This window comes from Melospiza georgiana, chromosome Z (genome assembly GCF_028018845.1).
Source record: "Melospiza georgiana isolate bMelGeo1 chromosome Z, bMelGeo1.pri, whole genome shotgun sequence".
NCBI lineage: Eukaryota > Metazoa > Chordata > Aves > Passeriformes > Passerellidae > Melospiza > Melospiza georgiana.
The window spans coordinates 64,984,568-65,002,429 of record NC_080465.1 but is presented as its reverse complement, the minus strand read 5'-3'; the positions used below and the strand labels follow the sequence as shown (position 1 = coordinate 65,002,429).

General features: G+C 39.8%; 1 protein-coding gene across 1 annotated transcript in view; it reads right to left on the bottom strand.

Annotated features, from left to right (window-relative positions):
• The window catches only part of PCSK5 (proprotein convertase subtilisin/kexin type 5), a 229,575-nt gene that overhangs the window by 37,468 nt on the left and 174,245 nt on the right, over positions 1–17,862 (bottom strand). Inside the window, exons 21-23 of the mRNA XM_058043218.1 lie at positions 9,486–9,588; positions 2,476–2,612; positions 322–519 (exon numbers count right to left, since the gene is read on the bottom strand). Of these exons, the coding sequence (XP_057899201.1) occupies positions 322–519; positions 2,476–2,612; positions 9,486–9,588 (438 nt within the window). The remainder of the gene's footprint in view (positions 1–321; positions 520–2,475; positions 2,613–9,485; positions 9,589–17,862) is intronic.

The window sequence follows — 17,862 nt, the reverse complement described above, 5'->3', positions numbered from 1 at the left end:
CATCAGTTTAATTCTAGATAATGCAACATTTGGAACCACTCAGCAAGGTTCCTGGAAATAAACTTGATTCAAATCAGAAAAGGAGAAAGACCCATGGAAATTTGTTTTCTCATTTGTTTTTGCATAACCCACTCAATTTGAGGAAAACACTCTTACTTTACAATAACATGATACTAGAAGAGGATCAGAGCTGGTACAGAGCTGGTACTCTGAGGACCTCAGAGTCAGGTGTGTGTTTCAAAACATTTTTTAATATGCTCAAGCAGATTTCTGCAATAATTTCAATAGAGTGCTTGTTATCTCCTACTGAACGACACTTACCTTCTCTACAGCTGTGCTTCTCACACACGTTTTGAGCAAGGTAGTAGCCTCTGGAACACCTTTTGCAGTGGCTGGAGTTCAGGCACACCTCGCAGTGGCCAGGGCAAGGCACGCAGGTGTGCTCCAAGTGGAAGTGGCCTGGAGGACAATGGTCTCTGCACTCCCCATGGTACAGGAAACGTTCCACCCCTCTGCTGTCTGTGGCAAACAAATGGGGAAAAGCTGTCAGCCACAGAGGGCATTTGTGGCATGAGAAGGAGCTTTATGAGATTGTAGTGCTGCAGTAGAGACACTGACTGCTGCATTTTACAGTTTTACACCAAATGAGATGTATAAAAGTTTCAGGATCTCAAACTTCTCACATTCCTGGGGATTTATGGCATATAAAATGTCATGCGAGAGACCAATTTCTCTTTACATCCATCAATCTAATAAAAAAAAAATTCAAGATTTTTCCACCGCTGAGTTCTCTTGCAGAGAACAGGCAAGTATTTGCAATACATTGCAAATGTACAATAAGTATACAGTTATTTTTGTAAAGCAAAATGGCTCACTTCACATTTGGAAAGAGTCAATCTGTGTCCCTAGAAGATTAAACTGTAATCAGTTTAGTGGAATAACCTAGATTTGAATTTAAATAGCAGATGTGCAGCTACTAGCTATTAAAGCACAAACATTCTCTAATGCATGAGAACTGGGAGGTGCCCTGCTCCAAATCCTGCTGAGTCAAGCCTGTGAAAACTCAGATAACTTCATGTGCCATGTGCTGCAGCACAGGGAGATTTCTAATCAGTTACCGCACAGCAGAAAGTACACATACAGACGTGCAAAGTGTATTTCATTGCTTTAACTGCAGAGCAAGAATTTGCTGACCAGAATTTATTTTTGAAAATGCAGAGAAAGCATCTATACTAGGCAACAATGCTGCAACGTAGCACAAATTGAAATTTGTTTGTTTGTTTGTTTGTTTTCCTTTTCATACACAAATCTTTAATTTTCCTGCCTCCTTAGGGTGTGAGTCTCATCAGCATCTTTCCTGATTTACAGAAAAACAGAAATATATCTTGCTGTCCTCCATAAGGGAGAGACTTGGGGAACAATTATGCAAACTTGGTCTCACATTAGACCTGAAGTTCCATTTGAAAACTTCATCTACTGAGCCAGATTTCCCAAAGTAAGATAGTCAGTCTCATCATCAGTACGACTAATTAAGGCAGCCATATGAGCGTTTACTTGTAGTTTAGACACTTATTACTAAATGAAGTCCATGCCATTGTTGATTAGGACTGAAATGAAGTAGTAACTGAAATGAAAAGGCCGTGAATCCATTGTGACCTCAGAACATGGCTCATAAAAAATTACTCTCTATTATAAATTACATCTTAAATACTCATTTCCAAGGACAGTTCAGACTAGTTGCACATTACTAGTTGCACATCACCTCCATTACTTGGAGGTAATGGCCTCAGGTTTTTGCTGATCAGACATTAGAGAGACAATAGGAAATAATTTTTAAAACAGAATTTCAAAAGGAGAAGAGTGGCTTTTTGGAATTTCCACAAAATTAGCGACATTAGCATTCCTCTCAACCTAAGGTCTATAAAAATGTGTATTGGTGATAAGCTTCTCTTTGCAAACCCTGTTTGTTCAGCTCTAGGGACACAGCAACATCCAGTGGAACCCACCACACTTATTTTTTAGCCTCTCCCAGAGGGATGCTTAGGAAAGCAGCCTGGCTCCCTGCCTGCTTGAGCAAACTGGCTCCATTTCAGTGTAGCACATCCTGTGCAGTGGGTGGGGGAAGCATGTATGAAGCTTTCTTTTCCAGCAGCAAGCTATGTAGGTTTTTGTTCCTTTTTTTTTTTTTTTTTTTTTTTTTTTTTTGTTTCAGTTTCTGTTAACAGAGCTCCTATTGAAAACATACCAAGGGAAATGCATTAAGTTGAAAGGACAATACATAGTTGTGTTTTCTTGCACTTAAAAAAAAAATTGAGTTCCAATCCCATTCTGAGTCACAAGAAGATTGTGATACAGATTGGTAGTAAAAGCACTACTCATTTTATTGGATCTAACAGCTGGCCCTTGAGTGCTGAGGGAAAAGAGAATTTAGAGGCCAAGGGAGGGGAAAAGCTGGCAAAATGAAATCTCACTTACCTGTTCCACAAGCGGTGCATTTGTTAGGCTCACTGCCAGCGCAGTCCAGGCAGGTGTGATGGCACAGGTGACAGTGCTGCTTGAATTCAAACTTTCCCCTGGGGCACTGCACAACACAGCCCCCGTCATCAAAGACTCTTTTAAAGAAGACAGAGGCATAATTACAAATCTAGCTACTGTTTGTTCTTTAAATCTAAAGGAAACTAAAACGAAACTCAATAAATTCTTCTCTCACTCTATTTACAAATCCTCCAAGACTTTGTTTTCCTGATTTTATTCATAGCATTTACTATATGAAAATGTTTTAAACATGAATCTTAGACTTCAAAGACCACTTTTTGGTCCTTTACCTAGATGTCCTTATGTCACAGTCTCTGACAGTGGTCCCATGTGTCTTCTAAAAGGGAAGAAATACTTGGTCTTTGTGAAGGAATAACCCATCTGTTTTAAGATTTTTAAGCCTTTAAAAAGTGCTATGGCTTGAGTACTATGACCTCGTACATGAAGTCAAATATCTGTCTGAATATTGGCCTTCAGGAACTGTGTTTTTAGTTTACATGTTGTTGTGACTTAGGAATGGTATTTAGCAATTCAGTTTTCCCACTGAAACACTCCAAACCATGCTCAGCTGCCTGTTCCCCCTCCTCTGCTGGGGATGGAGAGGAGAATTGGATGGACAAAAGGTAAAGATCACCGGCTGAGATAAGACCAATTTACTGGAAACAGCAGAGAAATAAGATAATGAACAGGAACAGTATAAATTTCTATAAAGCTCACAACAGGTGAGCAATTCTCGTGCCAGTGCTCACAACTATACTGCAGGGAACCCCTGACAATACCTGCCCTGGAAAGGGACCCCTGGAAAGGGGGTTCCAAGAAATTTCCACTGGAAAGGGACCCCTTCCCCCACCACTGGAACTAACAGTGCAGCAGTTTAGAAAATCTTCCAAGTCCTGACCCTGCCTCCTCTGACTCCTGCAGAAATTAACTCCATCCTGGCTGGAACCAGGACATGATTCATCTCTTTATCATCTGTGTCTTGCCCATCTGACACCTTCCAGTTATACACACACACACACAAACAGATATATGTACGCATATATATATATATATATATATACATACACACACACACACATATATATATGTATACACACACGAGCACAGGCATAATTTCCATCGTCAACAGCTGTCCCTCCAATATGTCTGTGAAATTAATCTAGTCCAAGACTGTGGGTTCTGCCCATCCTAGACCTTCCAGGACAGGAGGGCTGGTGTGCTGTCAGCTGGTTGCTACATCAGGAACTCACAATTAGTGTATGTGGAACTGGCTGTGCTCATTTTCCATGGTAGTTATGGAATACTCTGTGTGTATGTAGCGTCATTCAGCAACAGATATTATACAATTCAACATTACAGACTGTTCTTGCACAAAAAAATCAAATCCCCTTGAGAAATGCATTGTGTTTCCCTGGCCCTCTATCCTCCAAGGTCACCAGGTCCCACAGATGGGTTCACTTTTGCTTGAGGCAGCACTAAGTCAACCTGTCTTCCATAACATTCCTCATGTGTACCATGGAGACTTTATCCCCTTCTAGAGCACATGGGGGTGTGTTTGGGCAGGGTGAGCTCTGCTGGCAGAGCCTCAGGTGTTCATTAACCACGTGGCCTTTGCTTTTTACCTGTGCTGCCTTGGTCCACAGGTCCAACCACCTCCACAGACAGTTTGCTATCATTCATTGAGTCAAGTGCAAAGGCAAAGAGAGTGCTGGCCATTTCTCTCATTCAACGATATCTACAGCCTGCTGAATTGCTTTCAGCTCTGCAGTTTGACATGATCTACCTCAGTATCTTCTGTGACTTGTGTAGAATACTTCTGTAGTTCTGTGTAGAACTTTCTACAGTAACTTCCCACTTTCAATGTATCCCTATATTACTTTTCATTTTCTTTCAGCCAATTATATTGTGGGGCATCTTCAGCCTCTCGCTTTCTCCTCCTCCTCCTCCTCTGATGATGAAATTTTCATCTTTGGGCCAGTTCACAATGGCTTCCAAGATCCCTGGGCAATTGTGGTTTCCCGTTTGAGATCATGGTGCAATTGGTGCAATCCACTAATTCCATGTAGCATGGTGGAGGAGGTGTGGAAGGGACTTCCTCTTTGAAATGCAGCCATCTGCTGACAGTCAGAGTGCTGAGAGGGGCTGTGCTTCTTCTAAAACAGCCTGAACCCCCTCATAGGCCATCAGCATGTCCTTTTCGTGTGGGGTGTATCAGGCTTCAGACCTGCTGTGTCCCCAGCTCCAGAACCCTGGTGTTTGTCCTCTATTCTCCCCTGAAGCTGTTTGCCAGGAAGGACCATTCTCCCTGGCTGCAGCATGGAGCACATTTTTTGTCCTGTCCTGACTGGCCCAGGGACTACTGCATTAACAATCTCCTGTTTAGTTTGCTCAAAAGCTTGTAGCTGCTCAAGACCCCTCTGAAAATCATTCTTCTTTCCTGCCACGCGATAGAGAGGATGTGCAATCTGACTGTAATCTGCAATATGCATACTTCAAAACCCCACAGCACTTAGGGAAAGCTCATGGAATTTTCTAGCTCCTTGGTGTGGACATACCTGCTATTTTGTTGACCATATCCATTTTAAACTGACAGTGCTCCTCTTGTAATCTTGCTCCTAACAACTGAGTTTCTTGGGACTTCCCTTTGCCTCAGTTTGTTTTGTGTTAAAGCCTTTGGGATGATCTGTATTATTATCTCTTGGTTCTCTAATTTTCTCTGCTGTGTTTCTCCAAACAACAATGTTATCAATGTATTGCAAGTGTTGCTGAAATATCCTCTCTTGAGGCAATCTCTGCTGAGGGTTCATGGGCCAGTCACAGTGGGGCGTGTTTGCCATTTTTTCCCAGTCAGGGTCACTTCAGTTTCCAGAACAGTCAGGTGTTGGGATCCCCCTGTCCTCCCAGAAATAGAGACGGATTCTGCCCCTCAATATCTTGATGGCATCAGAGTACACTGTGCACTAGTGCCAGCTACAACCTTACACTCCTGCGGGTCTCTACGCCAGGTCATGGGATCCACACAGTCCAATAGGTCTGATTGTCCTTTTCCTCCCCCTGGCTGGAGACAGGGCCTTCCAGGCCTGGTCATGGTACTCATTGCTTGCTTCTTGTAAATATCCACTGGAGAACTTCAAGAGGATTGGAAGTAACATCAGCTCTCTTGTTCTTGTCTGAGTGCTTGTCCAGTGGGAACTGGAGTGAGTGGCATTGATCCTTGAAGAATTTCCTGTGATGGTTGCTCTTCCTCTCGGCTCAGGTACCTATGTTGCCAGGGCAGAGGGGGGGTTTTCCATCCCACTTCCTCATGTCTTCTCTGTAGCCACACAGGAAAGACACAGGAGCTTTTTGTTGTGTGTACTGTCTCTTCCACACAGTGGGACACCTGCTCCGGGTAGCAGAGGCTCTGCTCTGTATTGGTGGGGCATGGGACTCTCTAACTTTCTTGAGACTTCCAAACCAGTCTTGGACAATCTTTCCACAAGGATTTCCTGATTCCTCTTCATTCATCACAAAACAAACTGAATTGGTCTTGGATTTCTACTTTTGTGTAGTATAGGGGCAGCTGCTACCTGCGTGCATTGTTGCCCTGTTTCAGCTGGAATTTGAGTGGCCGTGGTGCTGGTTGGTCTGATTTCCTCCTCCTTTCCCTGAGGGCACTGTCTGATGTTGACCTGTGTCCAGTAAAGAGTAGCCAGGGTCTATCACACTGCAATAAGTCGCTCATCTATGGAGTTGCCCCAGCATTTTCCTTGCAAATATTCTCTCAGTTTATTAGGGTCCTGTAGTTGTTTGAGGATGAACTTCCAAACCATTGTAAGAGAGAATTTTCCCCCAAACAGTGCCATTTTCTCCCATATTCTATGCCATTCAAATCTACCCACACGCAGGGCAAATCTTTGAATGACCTTCCTAGAAATTGCTTTCTTGACCCTAAACATGGTGTAGACCACACCAAGGAGACATACCAGATGCAGCAATAAGAACGTGCATTCTTTAACATACAGAGGAAATAAAAAATTCTGAAGGAGAAAAGGGAGGTGAAAACACGGGGAAAATAATCCTGTCCTGTTCTCCCACAGGCTAGGTATGATTATTCATGTGTTCCCAAAAGTAGATAAAGGTAGAAGATTCCCTGAGATAAGGATAGAAGAGGAGCTTTGGATGCACATCCCAGATAACCCTCACTTCCCCTGATGTTGTTATGTCATAGGCTGCTATCACACAGAACAGCAAGAGAGCAATCCTGGTCCTTCTCCCTGCTCCAAAACAGAACACTGTGAGGAGCATCTCGAGCACATATGGAGGCACAGACAGGGTCAGGTACCACATCCACAGATTAGACAAATGCTCAGGTCTGTTGTTATATCAACCCTTCATGCCTGGATGCCAAACAAGGCTGCTGTGGTTCAGCAAAGAGATTTCCCAATGGGAAATTGATTTAGCAATGGGATTTAGTGCTCCCACCAAAACACTCCAAGCCACATACTTCTTCCTCACTCTCCCATCCCTGTCCCCCGAGGTGGGATGGAGAGGAGAACTGGAGGCATGAAAGGTGAAGAACATGGGTTGAGATAAGAACAACTTACTGGAAACAGCAGTGAAAAATGCAAATGAAGACTGGCAGCAAGAATATCAGCAGTGGGGTGCACTGCAGTGGGATGATTCCCGTGCCTGCACTCCCTCTGTGTCGTGGAGACCTGACAAAACCTGACCGTGCCACGCTCTGGGCTGTAAAGGGACCCCTTCTCCCTCCCCTGGAAATTAGGTCAGGTAGCATGGAATAACCTCCAGCCCTAGCCATGCTCCTGTCTACTGCAAAAATTAACTCCATCCTGGCTGGAATCAGGACATACATCTATCCATAAGTATGTAGGAGTCTGGCTGCTAAATTATTTCCTTTTGCTGAATAATTAAATATTTGCTAAAGAATCCTTCTTTATGATGAAAATTTATGGTCCATTTTCCACATTTTCTTAATGTCTAATGTTTTAATCTGTTTGGGAGAAAATAGAAATGCATCAATTCGTGCATCATTCAAAGACTACTGAAAGAACATAAAACAAGTTGGCTAGATTTCAACTGTTTCAAGTGTTTTCCCTCCTAAGAAAATAAGAAAGGAAATGCTGTAATCCTCTACACGTAACTGCTTTCACCACTTTGCTGTCTGAGGCCCTGGGACTCAGTTTCTAGAGAAGTTGAGTGCCATTTAGGCCATTCGTACAGGACTTTGATTTCACCTAGACAGCAAAAGGCTTTCCATTCTATTAAGATAGGGCATGTTTTCTTGGAGTCAGCCAATGGCATTAGAGAATATCTGCAATATATCTCCATAAATTTCATTTGCTATGATAATTTTCAGATTTATTCTGAAAGAAAAGAAGAAATGTTACAGAGGTGCTGGAGGTAGCTGCACTATGCTTATATGGCATGCAAATATTAGTTCAACTACATGTGCTAGCTCTAATGATAGCCATCCTCAAAAGCAGCTCTCACAGTGGTAAACTACATTTTCTTCCTCTTTGTTATGTTTCCCCTAATGGGAAACACCTGGTCAGATCTTGTCACTAACCCTGGCTCAAACTATAAACAGATGGACAAGGAATTTTGTGATAATCAGTTTGTCTGGGTAAAAAACAACAGTTTCTTAATTTTTCTCTCAAAAAATCAAAAATAGCAAGACAACCCCAGGTAGCAGCATTTTCATGTATCAAACAATCTGACAGAAATTTTATTTATTAAAATAAATTGACATCTATCCTGAATTTTCATAAGGAGCTCTTGCCTCTGGCAAGGTTTCTCTGTAATATTATTTCTTTCACTATAGACTGCTCCATTTAATATGACTTTTTCTAGCAGCTTTCATAATGCACCGAAGGGTCTCAGAAAACTTTTTGAAACCTTAGATACCAAAATTCAGAATTTTTAGATAATTTATCATAGTGGTTAGAACAACATCCTTCCGAAAGGTCTCTGAGACCTCATTACTGCAAACACCTCTTTGCTTTGTAAATATCTGCATGTGAGGCTCACAAAATAGGTTGCAACAGGCAATCTAATTTAAATGCCATTGTGAATAGGAGAAATCCACTACACAGTCCAAATTTCTGTCCATATTTTCTCTGGTCTCATTTCTGATGTCACAGAATTTGATAATGCTTCCTCACTTACAAATTTGTTTGGACTCCATTGCTCCTGACTTGTCTTTCATTGGCATAGTCATATAATAGATATTTTCAGGGCAAACTGCAGAATTGCTTAGGGATTTTCTTTCCTTGCCTTAGATGATCTGATCCTGTTTTCATACCAGTGGAAATACCAGCTGGCTACAAAGCAATCCAATGCAACAGAACCAGAGTTATTTGTGTGAGAACAGAGCTACGCACAGGACGTGTATAAAACCAGTGGTCTTCTGGAATAGGAGCGACGTGACCTAAACATAACGCTCTGATTTGTGAAGCCCTGTGGAAAACTTCTTTCTTGTTGTCTTCAATCCTCATGTCAGGTTAGAAGCATTGGCCTAGCCCACAACACCTCAGCCAGGGAATGATTTTTAGGTGCTATGAATGTCTCCCAGAATTAGCCTCAGCATCCCTGCTCATGCCTTGAGCCAGTCCTCATAGCTGTGTAGAGCTACAGATGCCCTAAGTTTTGTCATTAAAATTGCCAGTTGTGATTCCAAGAATTATGGTTTAAAAAGGATGAAGATGAAAGAAAGTCTATTTTACATATAGAAAAGAATTTTTTCTTTATCTGTGGGAATGATGCTGCTAAACATTAATTGCTTGTGTAGCCAGCTATTTTGTTCACATAAAAATTGTTTTCTCAAGTCCTGTGGATTTTTTTGCCCTAGACACTTCTTGCTTCCCTATTCTCCGCTAAAAAGAACACAGCCCCTTCTCCAGATGATAATGTGAGATCTCTGTACTGCACTGGTGATGGGAGACAATTACCTTGTGAGTGGGCAGCTGATGCAGTTGTCTGGCTCAGGTCCAATGCATTTCTGACAGGATGTGTCACACAACTGGCATTCTTGGGAATCATCAAGATATTCGCCTAGTAGGAAAAATGGTTTATTTCAGATCAACCTTCTCACAATTAGAAAAAACAAAAAACAAAAGGAAGAGAAGAAAGAACCAATCTTTCCAGGCTGGAAAACATAGTGATGAAGAGGAATTGGATCTATTTTAAATTACTGAAATGAGCACATTTCCCTGTGACATCAGGAAAACAAGTACTGGCTCCCTTGGGGAACCAGGATAATCACACCTGTTTGTTTGTTTGTTTGTTTGTTTGTTTATTCTTTTCCACACGAATTTGAGAAAGAGTGGGTTTTGTTGTTTTTGTTAGTTTATTTTGCATCAGTTGAAGTAATGGGACTCTTAAGATTCACTAGTTACATCAAAATTAGTGCTTCTGAGGGGTATTCATTATGTCGTGTCTTTTGAGCTCGCTTTCAAGGTTGGAGAGTGTGCTGTCATGGGTGTGGGTATGTTACGTGAGGAGATGGACTTCAGCAAGCTTCCATCACCTGTTGGTGCTTCCCAAAGCTCCAGCTGTAGCATAGTTTGTCTCATCCCTGGGCTGCTGATGGCAGACTCCCTTCCTAAAGGACATAGGCTTTAATTTTGGCTGGATTGAAACTTGGTGCAAAAGTGCACAATTTTGACTTGAAAAAGATTTTATATTATAGGAATTTCTACCTCACAATTGAGATAAAGATGTAAACATTTCCAGATCATGAGTACACGAGTACTACCATGCTGCTGAAGTGCGAAGTTTGGCTCTTTACCTACTGAATATTAATTAAAACACTGGTACGAACTGGTAAACTGCATGCCTACTAACTCTTAGGGCAGAGATTTGGTAAGTAGTATGAATACTTTATCTCTGTGCAGCGTCATGTGGGGACAGTAAATTGATTTATCATGCAGTTTTATAAAGCTCAACATTGGATCTTTTATGTCAGTTTGTTTTGGGAAAATTTATTATAACTGAGTGTATATATTTAAGGAATTGGCTGTTCCTTCATTCTTGAGTAATGGAAGAGGCTGGACAAAAAGTCCTATATAATACATAAAACCTGCAGTTTCTATGGATACTTCAATATCAAGCAACTCTTTCCACTTGCATTGCTGCTGGAAAATCCAGATCTGGCAAATACAGTGAACTTTAGGAATCAAAACACAAATATGGAATGACTGGGGTTTGGCTCTCACTTGCAGTCAGTTCCTTACATTTGAAGAGCAAAGGCACCATACAAGCAAACACTTATAACAACTCAAAACAATGTAGGGAGGAAATATTTTCTGAAATACTGCAAATTATGTTTTTTGTCTGTTGTGTTTTGAACAGTTGTGTTTTTACATATTAAACAGCAATAAAAAAATTATAATAGTTGAAACCTCTGGTATGAGATGTGAGCTAGGATAGTACTTAGATACCTAAGGGGATGGGAAAGTTGTAAAGGCAAACTGACTGCCCTGGATGAAACCTGGGGTACCCAAAATGTAGGCAGAGATGTAATCGTTTTGTAATGGTTTGTGTGTCTTCTAAAGAGAGGAAAAAAGTAAAAGACAAACCAAAAGCCAGAGATAAAACCACATAAACCATGAAGACAATGCTTCTCAGAGGCTGGTCTGGGATCAGTGCTAGCTGGTCTGATGAGATCAGGGAAACAAGAGTCTTTGAATGCAAACATGTTCAGACATTTTTATAGTTCTCCTTATCCAAAGAGCTATTTGTATACATCTATCTCTGTATCTCTCTATATGTTTCTATTTCCATGTATTTCTGTAATCCCTTGCATGCCCATAAAGGCCAAAACTTGCATTGTGTAAACTGACTAGTTCCATGGAACTGGTGCAGCATTTCTGAACTGCAACACTGCATCTTTTATGAGTAATTACTTTATAGTGGACTAAACCTAAAAACATTAAAAAAGCTGTCAAATAATTCAGTAGGATTCTAAATTTTTCTAGATGTTGCCCAGATAACATTGTTGTATTAATGCATATCTATCATAATACCAAATATTTATAATTCTCACCTTCTAGAAAAAAATGATGTGGCCTTCAGGCCATAGACAGATTTGGTTAATGTAAACCTCTCAAGTCTTTTTGATATGTAGCCAGAGGATGTAACATGGAATCCCACATTCTCAAATGTTTTATGGGGTTTTAATATATAATTGTGTCCTGGTCTAGGAACAGTACTCCCTAATTCTCTGACTTCACTGAGATTTACCTAAGCCAGATACCTAAGCCACTTGCTTTCCTTCCTTCCCCTGCTCTTTCCCCTCCCCCTTTCCCCTCCAGGGATGGAGTTGAAAATTAGAGGCACAAAAATGTGAAAATCACAGGCTGAGATATGAACAATTTACTGGAAGCAGCAATGAGATAATAAAACAGTAACAGCTACGATGCTAATAACTAAAGGTTGAAATTATTACATGGAAAATAAAACAATACCGGACTGCTTTGCCCTCCACCCTTTCTCTTGCCTGTGGAAGGCGAGAGCAAGTCCCTTTGCAAGCCCCTCAAAAGTGATGTGAGGTGGTATCCAATAATATAAGGGTCTGGCCATGCCCCCTTCCCAGATAGTATAGAAAATTAACTTTGTCTTGCCTGAAACTAAGACAAATTTTATATATATATATGTATATATATATATAATATACATTATTCCTATCTATCTATCTATCTATCTATCTATCTATCTATCTATCTATCTATCTATCTATCTATCTATTGACACATAGACATATATATTTGGACAATAATGCAACCAAGAAAAAAAATGCAGTATCTGAAAAGATTTTCCTTTGCAGGTTTAATGTTTGAAGGTTTTTTTCTATTGGATTTACATCACTGGGAAATCTGTCAGAGTGGCTTTATTAGATTATTGTTTCTCTGATGATGTTTTGTGATATGTATTAGAAAACTTTTCTATTTCTGCTTTACTTTATTTTCAATCATACCTGAATGTTTATCCTATGTGCCTATCCACTGTACCTAAGCTAATAATTCATACACCTCAGCTATGCATTCGCATATAGCAGAAGTACTTTAGTTTTTAAAGAGTTTAGTTCTTTCTATGTTATTCCTTCCATTGGAAGTGGTGTAATTCATTTCAGCTGTGCTTGGAATAGTGCCAGGAAGACCAGTTCTGTGGCTCTGAACTGAAGCATTTTAATGAATACTATTACAAGAATGTGCACCAGAAAATACTTACATATTTGGCCATCTGAATTGCAAATCACATCTAGAACTGTAGATCTAACATGCTAACAAAACAGGTTTTGGTGGATATTCAAAGAGTTAACACTGGAATTCAAGAAAGACTTTTAAACTATTCCACAGGGCAGTTCAACCATCTGCCAGAATTCCTTGTGAGCAATTCACCTAGATAAATACAGGCTGCCAAAGCCTCAGTCCTTTTATTATTTTCTGTATTAAAATATGCATCTGTCTAACATACTTGATAAATACTCTCAACAATGTGTCTTCATGTAGCTTTCAATCAGGCAATGATCATCAGTTACTTCGGATCATCTCATATTTATCATTCATTATTGTGTTAATTCTGCTACCTTGTTACCTTGTTTAAAAACACTTATCATGGTGTTTGGAAAAAAAAAGAATTTGAGATATTGTGGAAATAATGATATGTTAACAGACTTGACTCCTCATAATAGGAAGATTTCAATGTATAATTTTTGTGTCCATAGTTAGAAATGTTTAACTCCATATTTGGGCTACATCAGGTTTCAGGTTGTGCCTTTAACTGCATACAAAATCCCTACACTTAATGCTCGGTTCCTATCAGTTCATATAATGCATTTTAAAGTGAGGTAAGAACTATTCCTCCCATTAAGGAGGTAGAAACCTGAGTTGCAATAATATAATCAAATTATTTTGCAATAGCAAACTAGAGCCTGTCTTTCCTGAGTCCCAGTCTGGAGCACTGGTCATGGTTGCCAAGTCGTTCTATGTTTTTGCATAAGCAGCATCACGTGTACCTTTAGCTTGTCACTTTTTCTCTCTTGCTTTCCATCACCTGTGGCAGCACATGGTGTTTCAGGAGATCAATTAGATCAGGGTGTGAATGTCCTTGTCACTTACGCAGGGAGGTTTCATGTGCTGGCTGCCATAAGTCCTTTTCTCTTGTAGTCCCTCCGTGAGACTTAGTCACTGCAAGTCGTGTGCTACTTCTCCACTTTGTTTGATCAAAACTTTATCTAGTTTTAAAATGTTCTTTATTGTCCATAGCATTGCTGCAAGGGCTTTTCCTTAAAATCAATGGAAAAAATGACCTTATTTCGTCCATTTTACTTGTTTACTTTAATGAAAATCTGGATATAGATTTCATAGTGGGGTTCTTTGTATGTTATCTTATGGGTTATAAAGGTTTGACGAAGCAGATAAAAACTGCTCAGAATTGCTTTTCATCCATCAGCTGTGAGAACTGAAATAAGTTGTCTTACAGAGCCCTCTGCTTTTTCTCATGTTTGGCTGTGATATATTTTATTTTGTCTGGCTTGCTCCTTGAATGTTTTGAAGAAACATTTACTCATAAAGCATAAGTAGATAACTAAAACTAACTTGCATATAAAAATAAATTCACTCTAAAGAGTCTTTTTAAAGTTACTCCTTTGCTTAGCCCAAGCTCTCAGTGTTTGAGAGATTATAGCTCCCAGAAAGAAATCTTGCCATAATGTCCATGATGTAACATTTTCAAAATTAAGACATTTCCTTTGCCCTCAGATTTGGCAGTTGTACAAAATTTGCATCTGGTTTCCAATTATTTGTCTAGCTTCAGTTTTCAGTCTCCTGCTAACTACACAATGTCCAAATTTCTGTCACTCTATTCAGATGTGCAGAAGGGACAAAACTTTTGGGTATTATGATTTGAGGTGATGAGAAGGATTCAGCATTGGAAGTCTTCTTTTCAGAAGGGCTCTAGGCAGTGACAAATGAGAAGGCTGAAAATAGGATATTGATTCCTAAGTCACTAAATCTCCCTCTTGTGCCAAGGGGTAAAGCAGAACCTTGAAAAGGATTGAACATCTCTTCCCTGAATGGCTGTGTGCTGAGTGTGATATAATGATTTTAGGATGAAAGGCCCCTTTGTTGCAGGATTAGGTGAGATCACACAGGTTAGCTGTAATCATGATGGTCAGGAGTGAAGAAATTGCCTTTATCAGATCTGCTGTCTTACACAGCCCTCTATGCTATTCCCTGCAGAATAAAACCATTCACATTAGCCAAAGCTGCCTTATTTATTTCTGACACAAAGGGATTTTCCCTTCCCTTTACAATGTGTACTTCTCACCCCCATTTCTATGTAGTATTAATACAATTGTTGTTAGAAACCCATTGAAGAGCCAGAGCCCTCAGCAGTACTCAGTGGGCATAAAAAAGACCCCAGAAAGACTTTTTTAAAAAAAGAAATAACCTTTAACCTTTGAATCTCCATTTCTACTAAATTTTTAGGTATTTTAAGAATTTGTTTTAAAACCGCATTTGTTCTAATTATGTGGATGCCTGGAAGCATAAGCTGGCTAGGTTCATGGTTTCTCCCCGTGCCTGTGTAAACACCTATGTCAGAGCCTGGCAATGTGTTCTGCTGCTCACCTATAGCCTGAAACCTGACAGTCCCAAAAGAAAGGGGGAAGGGAAATGAAACTATCTCTGTGGATCTAAATCAATAAAGCTTTGGTTTGTACCCTTATCACTTGTTGAAGGAGGGAGAAATACTACAGCACTCTCAAAAGTTTAGATTCACAATGGAAAAAATACGCTCAGCCTGTCCATTTCTTGAGCTTCCCAGCTGGAAATTTTCCTGTTTTATGTTTTCAATCTTCCCATTCTTCATAATAATCAGTAGCTGACTATCTTCTAAAGGGGAGTGTAACAGAAACACCTGAACCTAACTGAAAACTATTGCACAGTGCTGATCATACTGCTTTGGAAAGCTAGGTAGTTGTACGTGAAATACAAAACCCAAACGTAGTATGCTTTGAGTAAAGCTGACATTATTTGCACATGGAGTACATTAAAGATAGAGTCACTCAGTGCTGGAGGAAAACACAAATCAGAGGCAACCAAAGTAACAACAGTGTGTCTCTCTCCTCTGTTATAAAGCAAGGAGTATATACTTTGTGTACAGGGAGCCTTCTCTGACCACTGCAGGATTTCTGTAGTCTGATTTGAATAGACACAAACCTGAAGTGAGAAGAGCTGGATGTTTTGGTGCAGTATTTCAGTGGTGTCATCCATCTTAAGCTAAGAAACTCCTGCACAGGCTGTTATTACTGGACATCCTAACTTAATGAGGAAATGAGCAGAGATCTGTTGATAATTGGGCAGATTTTAGCAGGACAAGTATTGTCCCAAGATGTAACAACTAGTACAATAGATGCATACTATTAATCAAATGCAATTTCTGTTTAATTTGCAGAGATGAAGAACTAATATTAAAGCCTGAAAGAAACCTTCCATAAAGATTCAAGTGTGTCCTTGGAAGTCAGGAGCAGATCAAATTAAATCTTTTAATTAGGATATAAAAGTGTAAACTATTCTCTTCTGCAGGTGTTCGGCCTCCTCAATACACTTACACTGGTGATCTTCCCCTGCTTGAAACCTTCCCTGGTTCCTGGTCTCTGCTATAAGCACCTCTGGATAATTTTTTAATTATTACAGATTACATTCCCTTTAACAGTCACATATTCCATGTTGATGACACAGCTCTTCTAATTCAGATACACCTGCAAAGAGAGTTTGTGGCACTGCTCAGCAGCAGGAACTAATTTCAAATCCTCCTTTCAGCCTTGAAAGCGTTCAGAAAGGCTATGCTAAAAGGCAGACACAGCAACACCAACATTTACACAACTTCATTTTCGTATGGCCTTGCTCTTGTAGCATGAAAAGGGGCTACTTTTTATTTGGGAATGAATATTTATTTTTGTATTTTTATCCAGTGGCATTGCACAGAATGGTCCATTAGCAAAGTCATAAGCACAACCACCGACAGCAACCTGATCCATGGGGACAGAGCTAGACTTTCCTTCCAACCCACATCTCAAAGAATATCTGTAGGCATCAGAAGGAGGGCAGTGGGCAGGCCAAGGACAATTGTAAATGCCAAAGATATGCTGTATTATCTGAATTATAATTAAATCACATTATCAGTGTTACTGTTGAATTTGCATGATAGAGCCATCAATTCTCCTTGGGTAAACAAGTACTCACTGCTCATCAGTGTTCTGGCTTCTCACTGCCAGATTGATTGGAAAATAGGTCCTTAATCACCTCATTGCTCTCTACTGCATTTTCTGATGGTTGAGGGTTTTTTTGCTTTGAAAAGTTTTGCTGGTTTCCCAGAAGACCTTCAACAAATCCATCCCATTAACACTCAGAAAAACCAATAGATGATTGTATGAGGGTCATTCTTCTAAGCTTCCCTGGTCATCTTTGGCAGCAAATATATGACCTGCTCATGAATTTGCTGCCAAAACCCAACAAAGTCCAGCCTTTGGTGCAGCACAAAGAGCCTGCACTTGTTGCTTACTCCAATTATTTTTAAAAAATACTCAGAGCTTCCTTCCCACAATATGTTTTCCTTTGACTACAACTCCTATTGCAGAAGTGAAAATTGTCTCTGTTCTTATGCACAAACACTGCTTTTCAATCCAGAAAGGAAGTTATTCAGTATAATTTCAATTTGCAGTTTGTTCTTAGGGACACTACACTCACAACTCTATAATTCTTGCTAATGGGGAGGATTTAAGCCTCAACAGATCATCATGACAGGTGGTAGTAAATAATAAGATAATAATATATTTCAATAAAACCCTGAAATCTCACAAATTAGTTTAAGTAAGGCATGTAATTAAAATTACATTAAGCAGAAACGTTTTTTTTTTCCTTGTGAAGAAAATGCTCAGCAAAAATATATTTTCAACCCCTTTTTTTTGTCACTTATTGAATTCCCTATTCTGGAAAAGGTCATGCAAGTTGTTGTGCATCAGTTTCCTTTTGATGAAAACTTGACTAGGGTTTTTATTTGTATGCTGTAAAACTTTTTTAATGCTTGCTTAAAATATCTTGCACAAAAATCTAATGGCAAAACTTTTCTTGGTTCATTCTGTACCATTGACAGCACAATGGCATATCTTATATAAGGCATGGTAATGAATCATAGACAAGTTATTGTTCAGCAAGTTGCACTGCAAATTAAAAGCTTTGACTCATACAAGCAATCTCTTACATGTCTTTACAGGAATCTTGAATTTATAATAGGCCTTCTTACAACCATTCAGTTCATTGA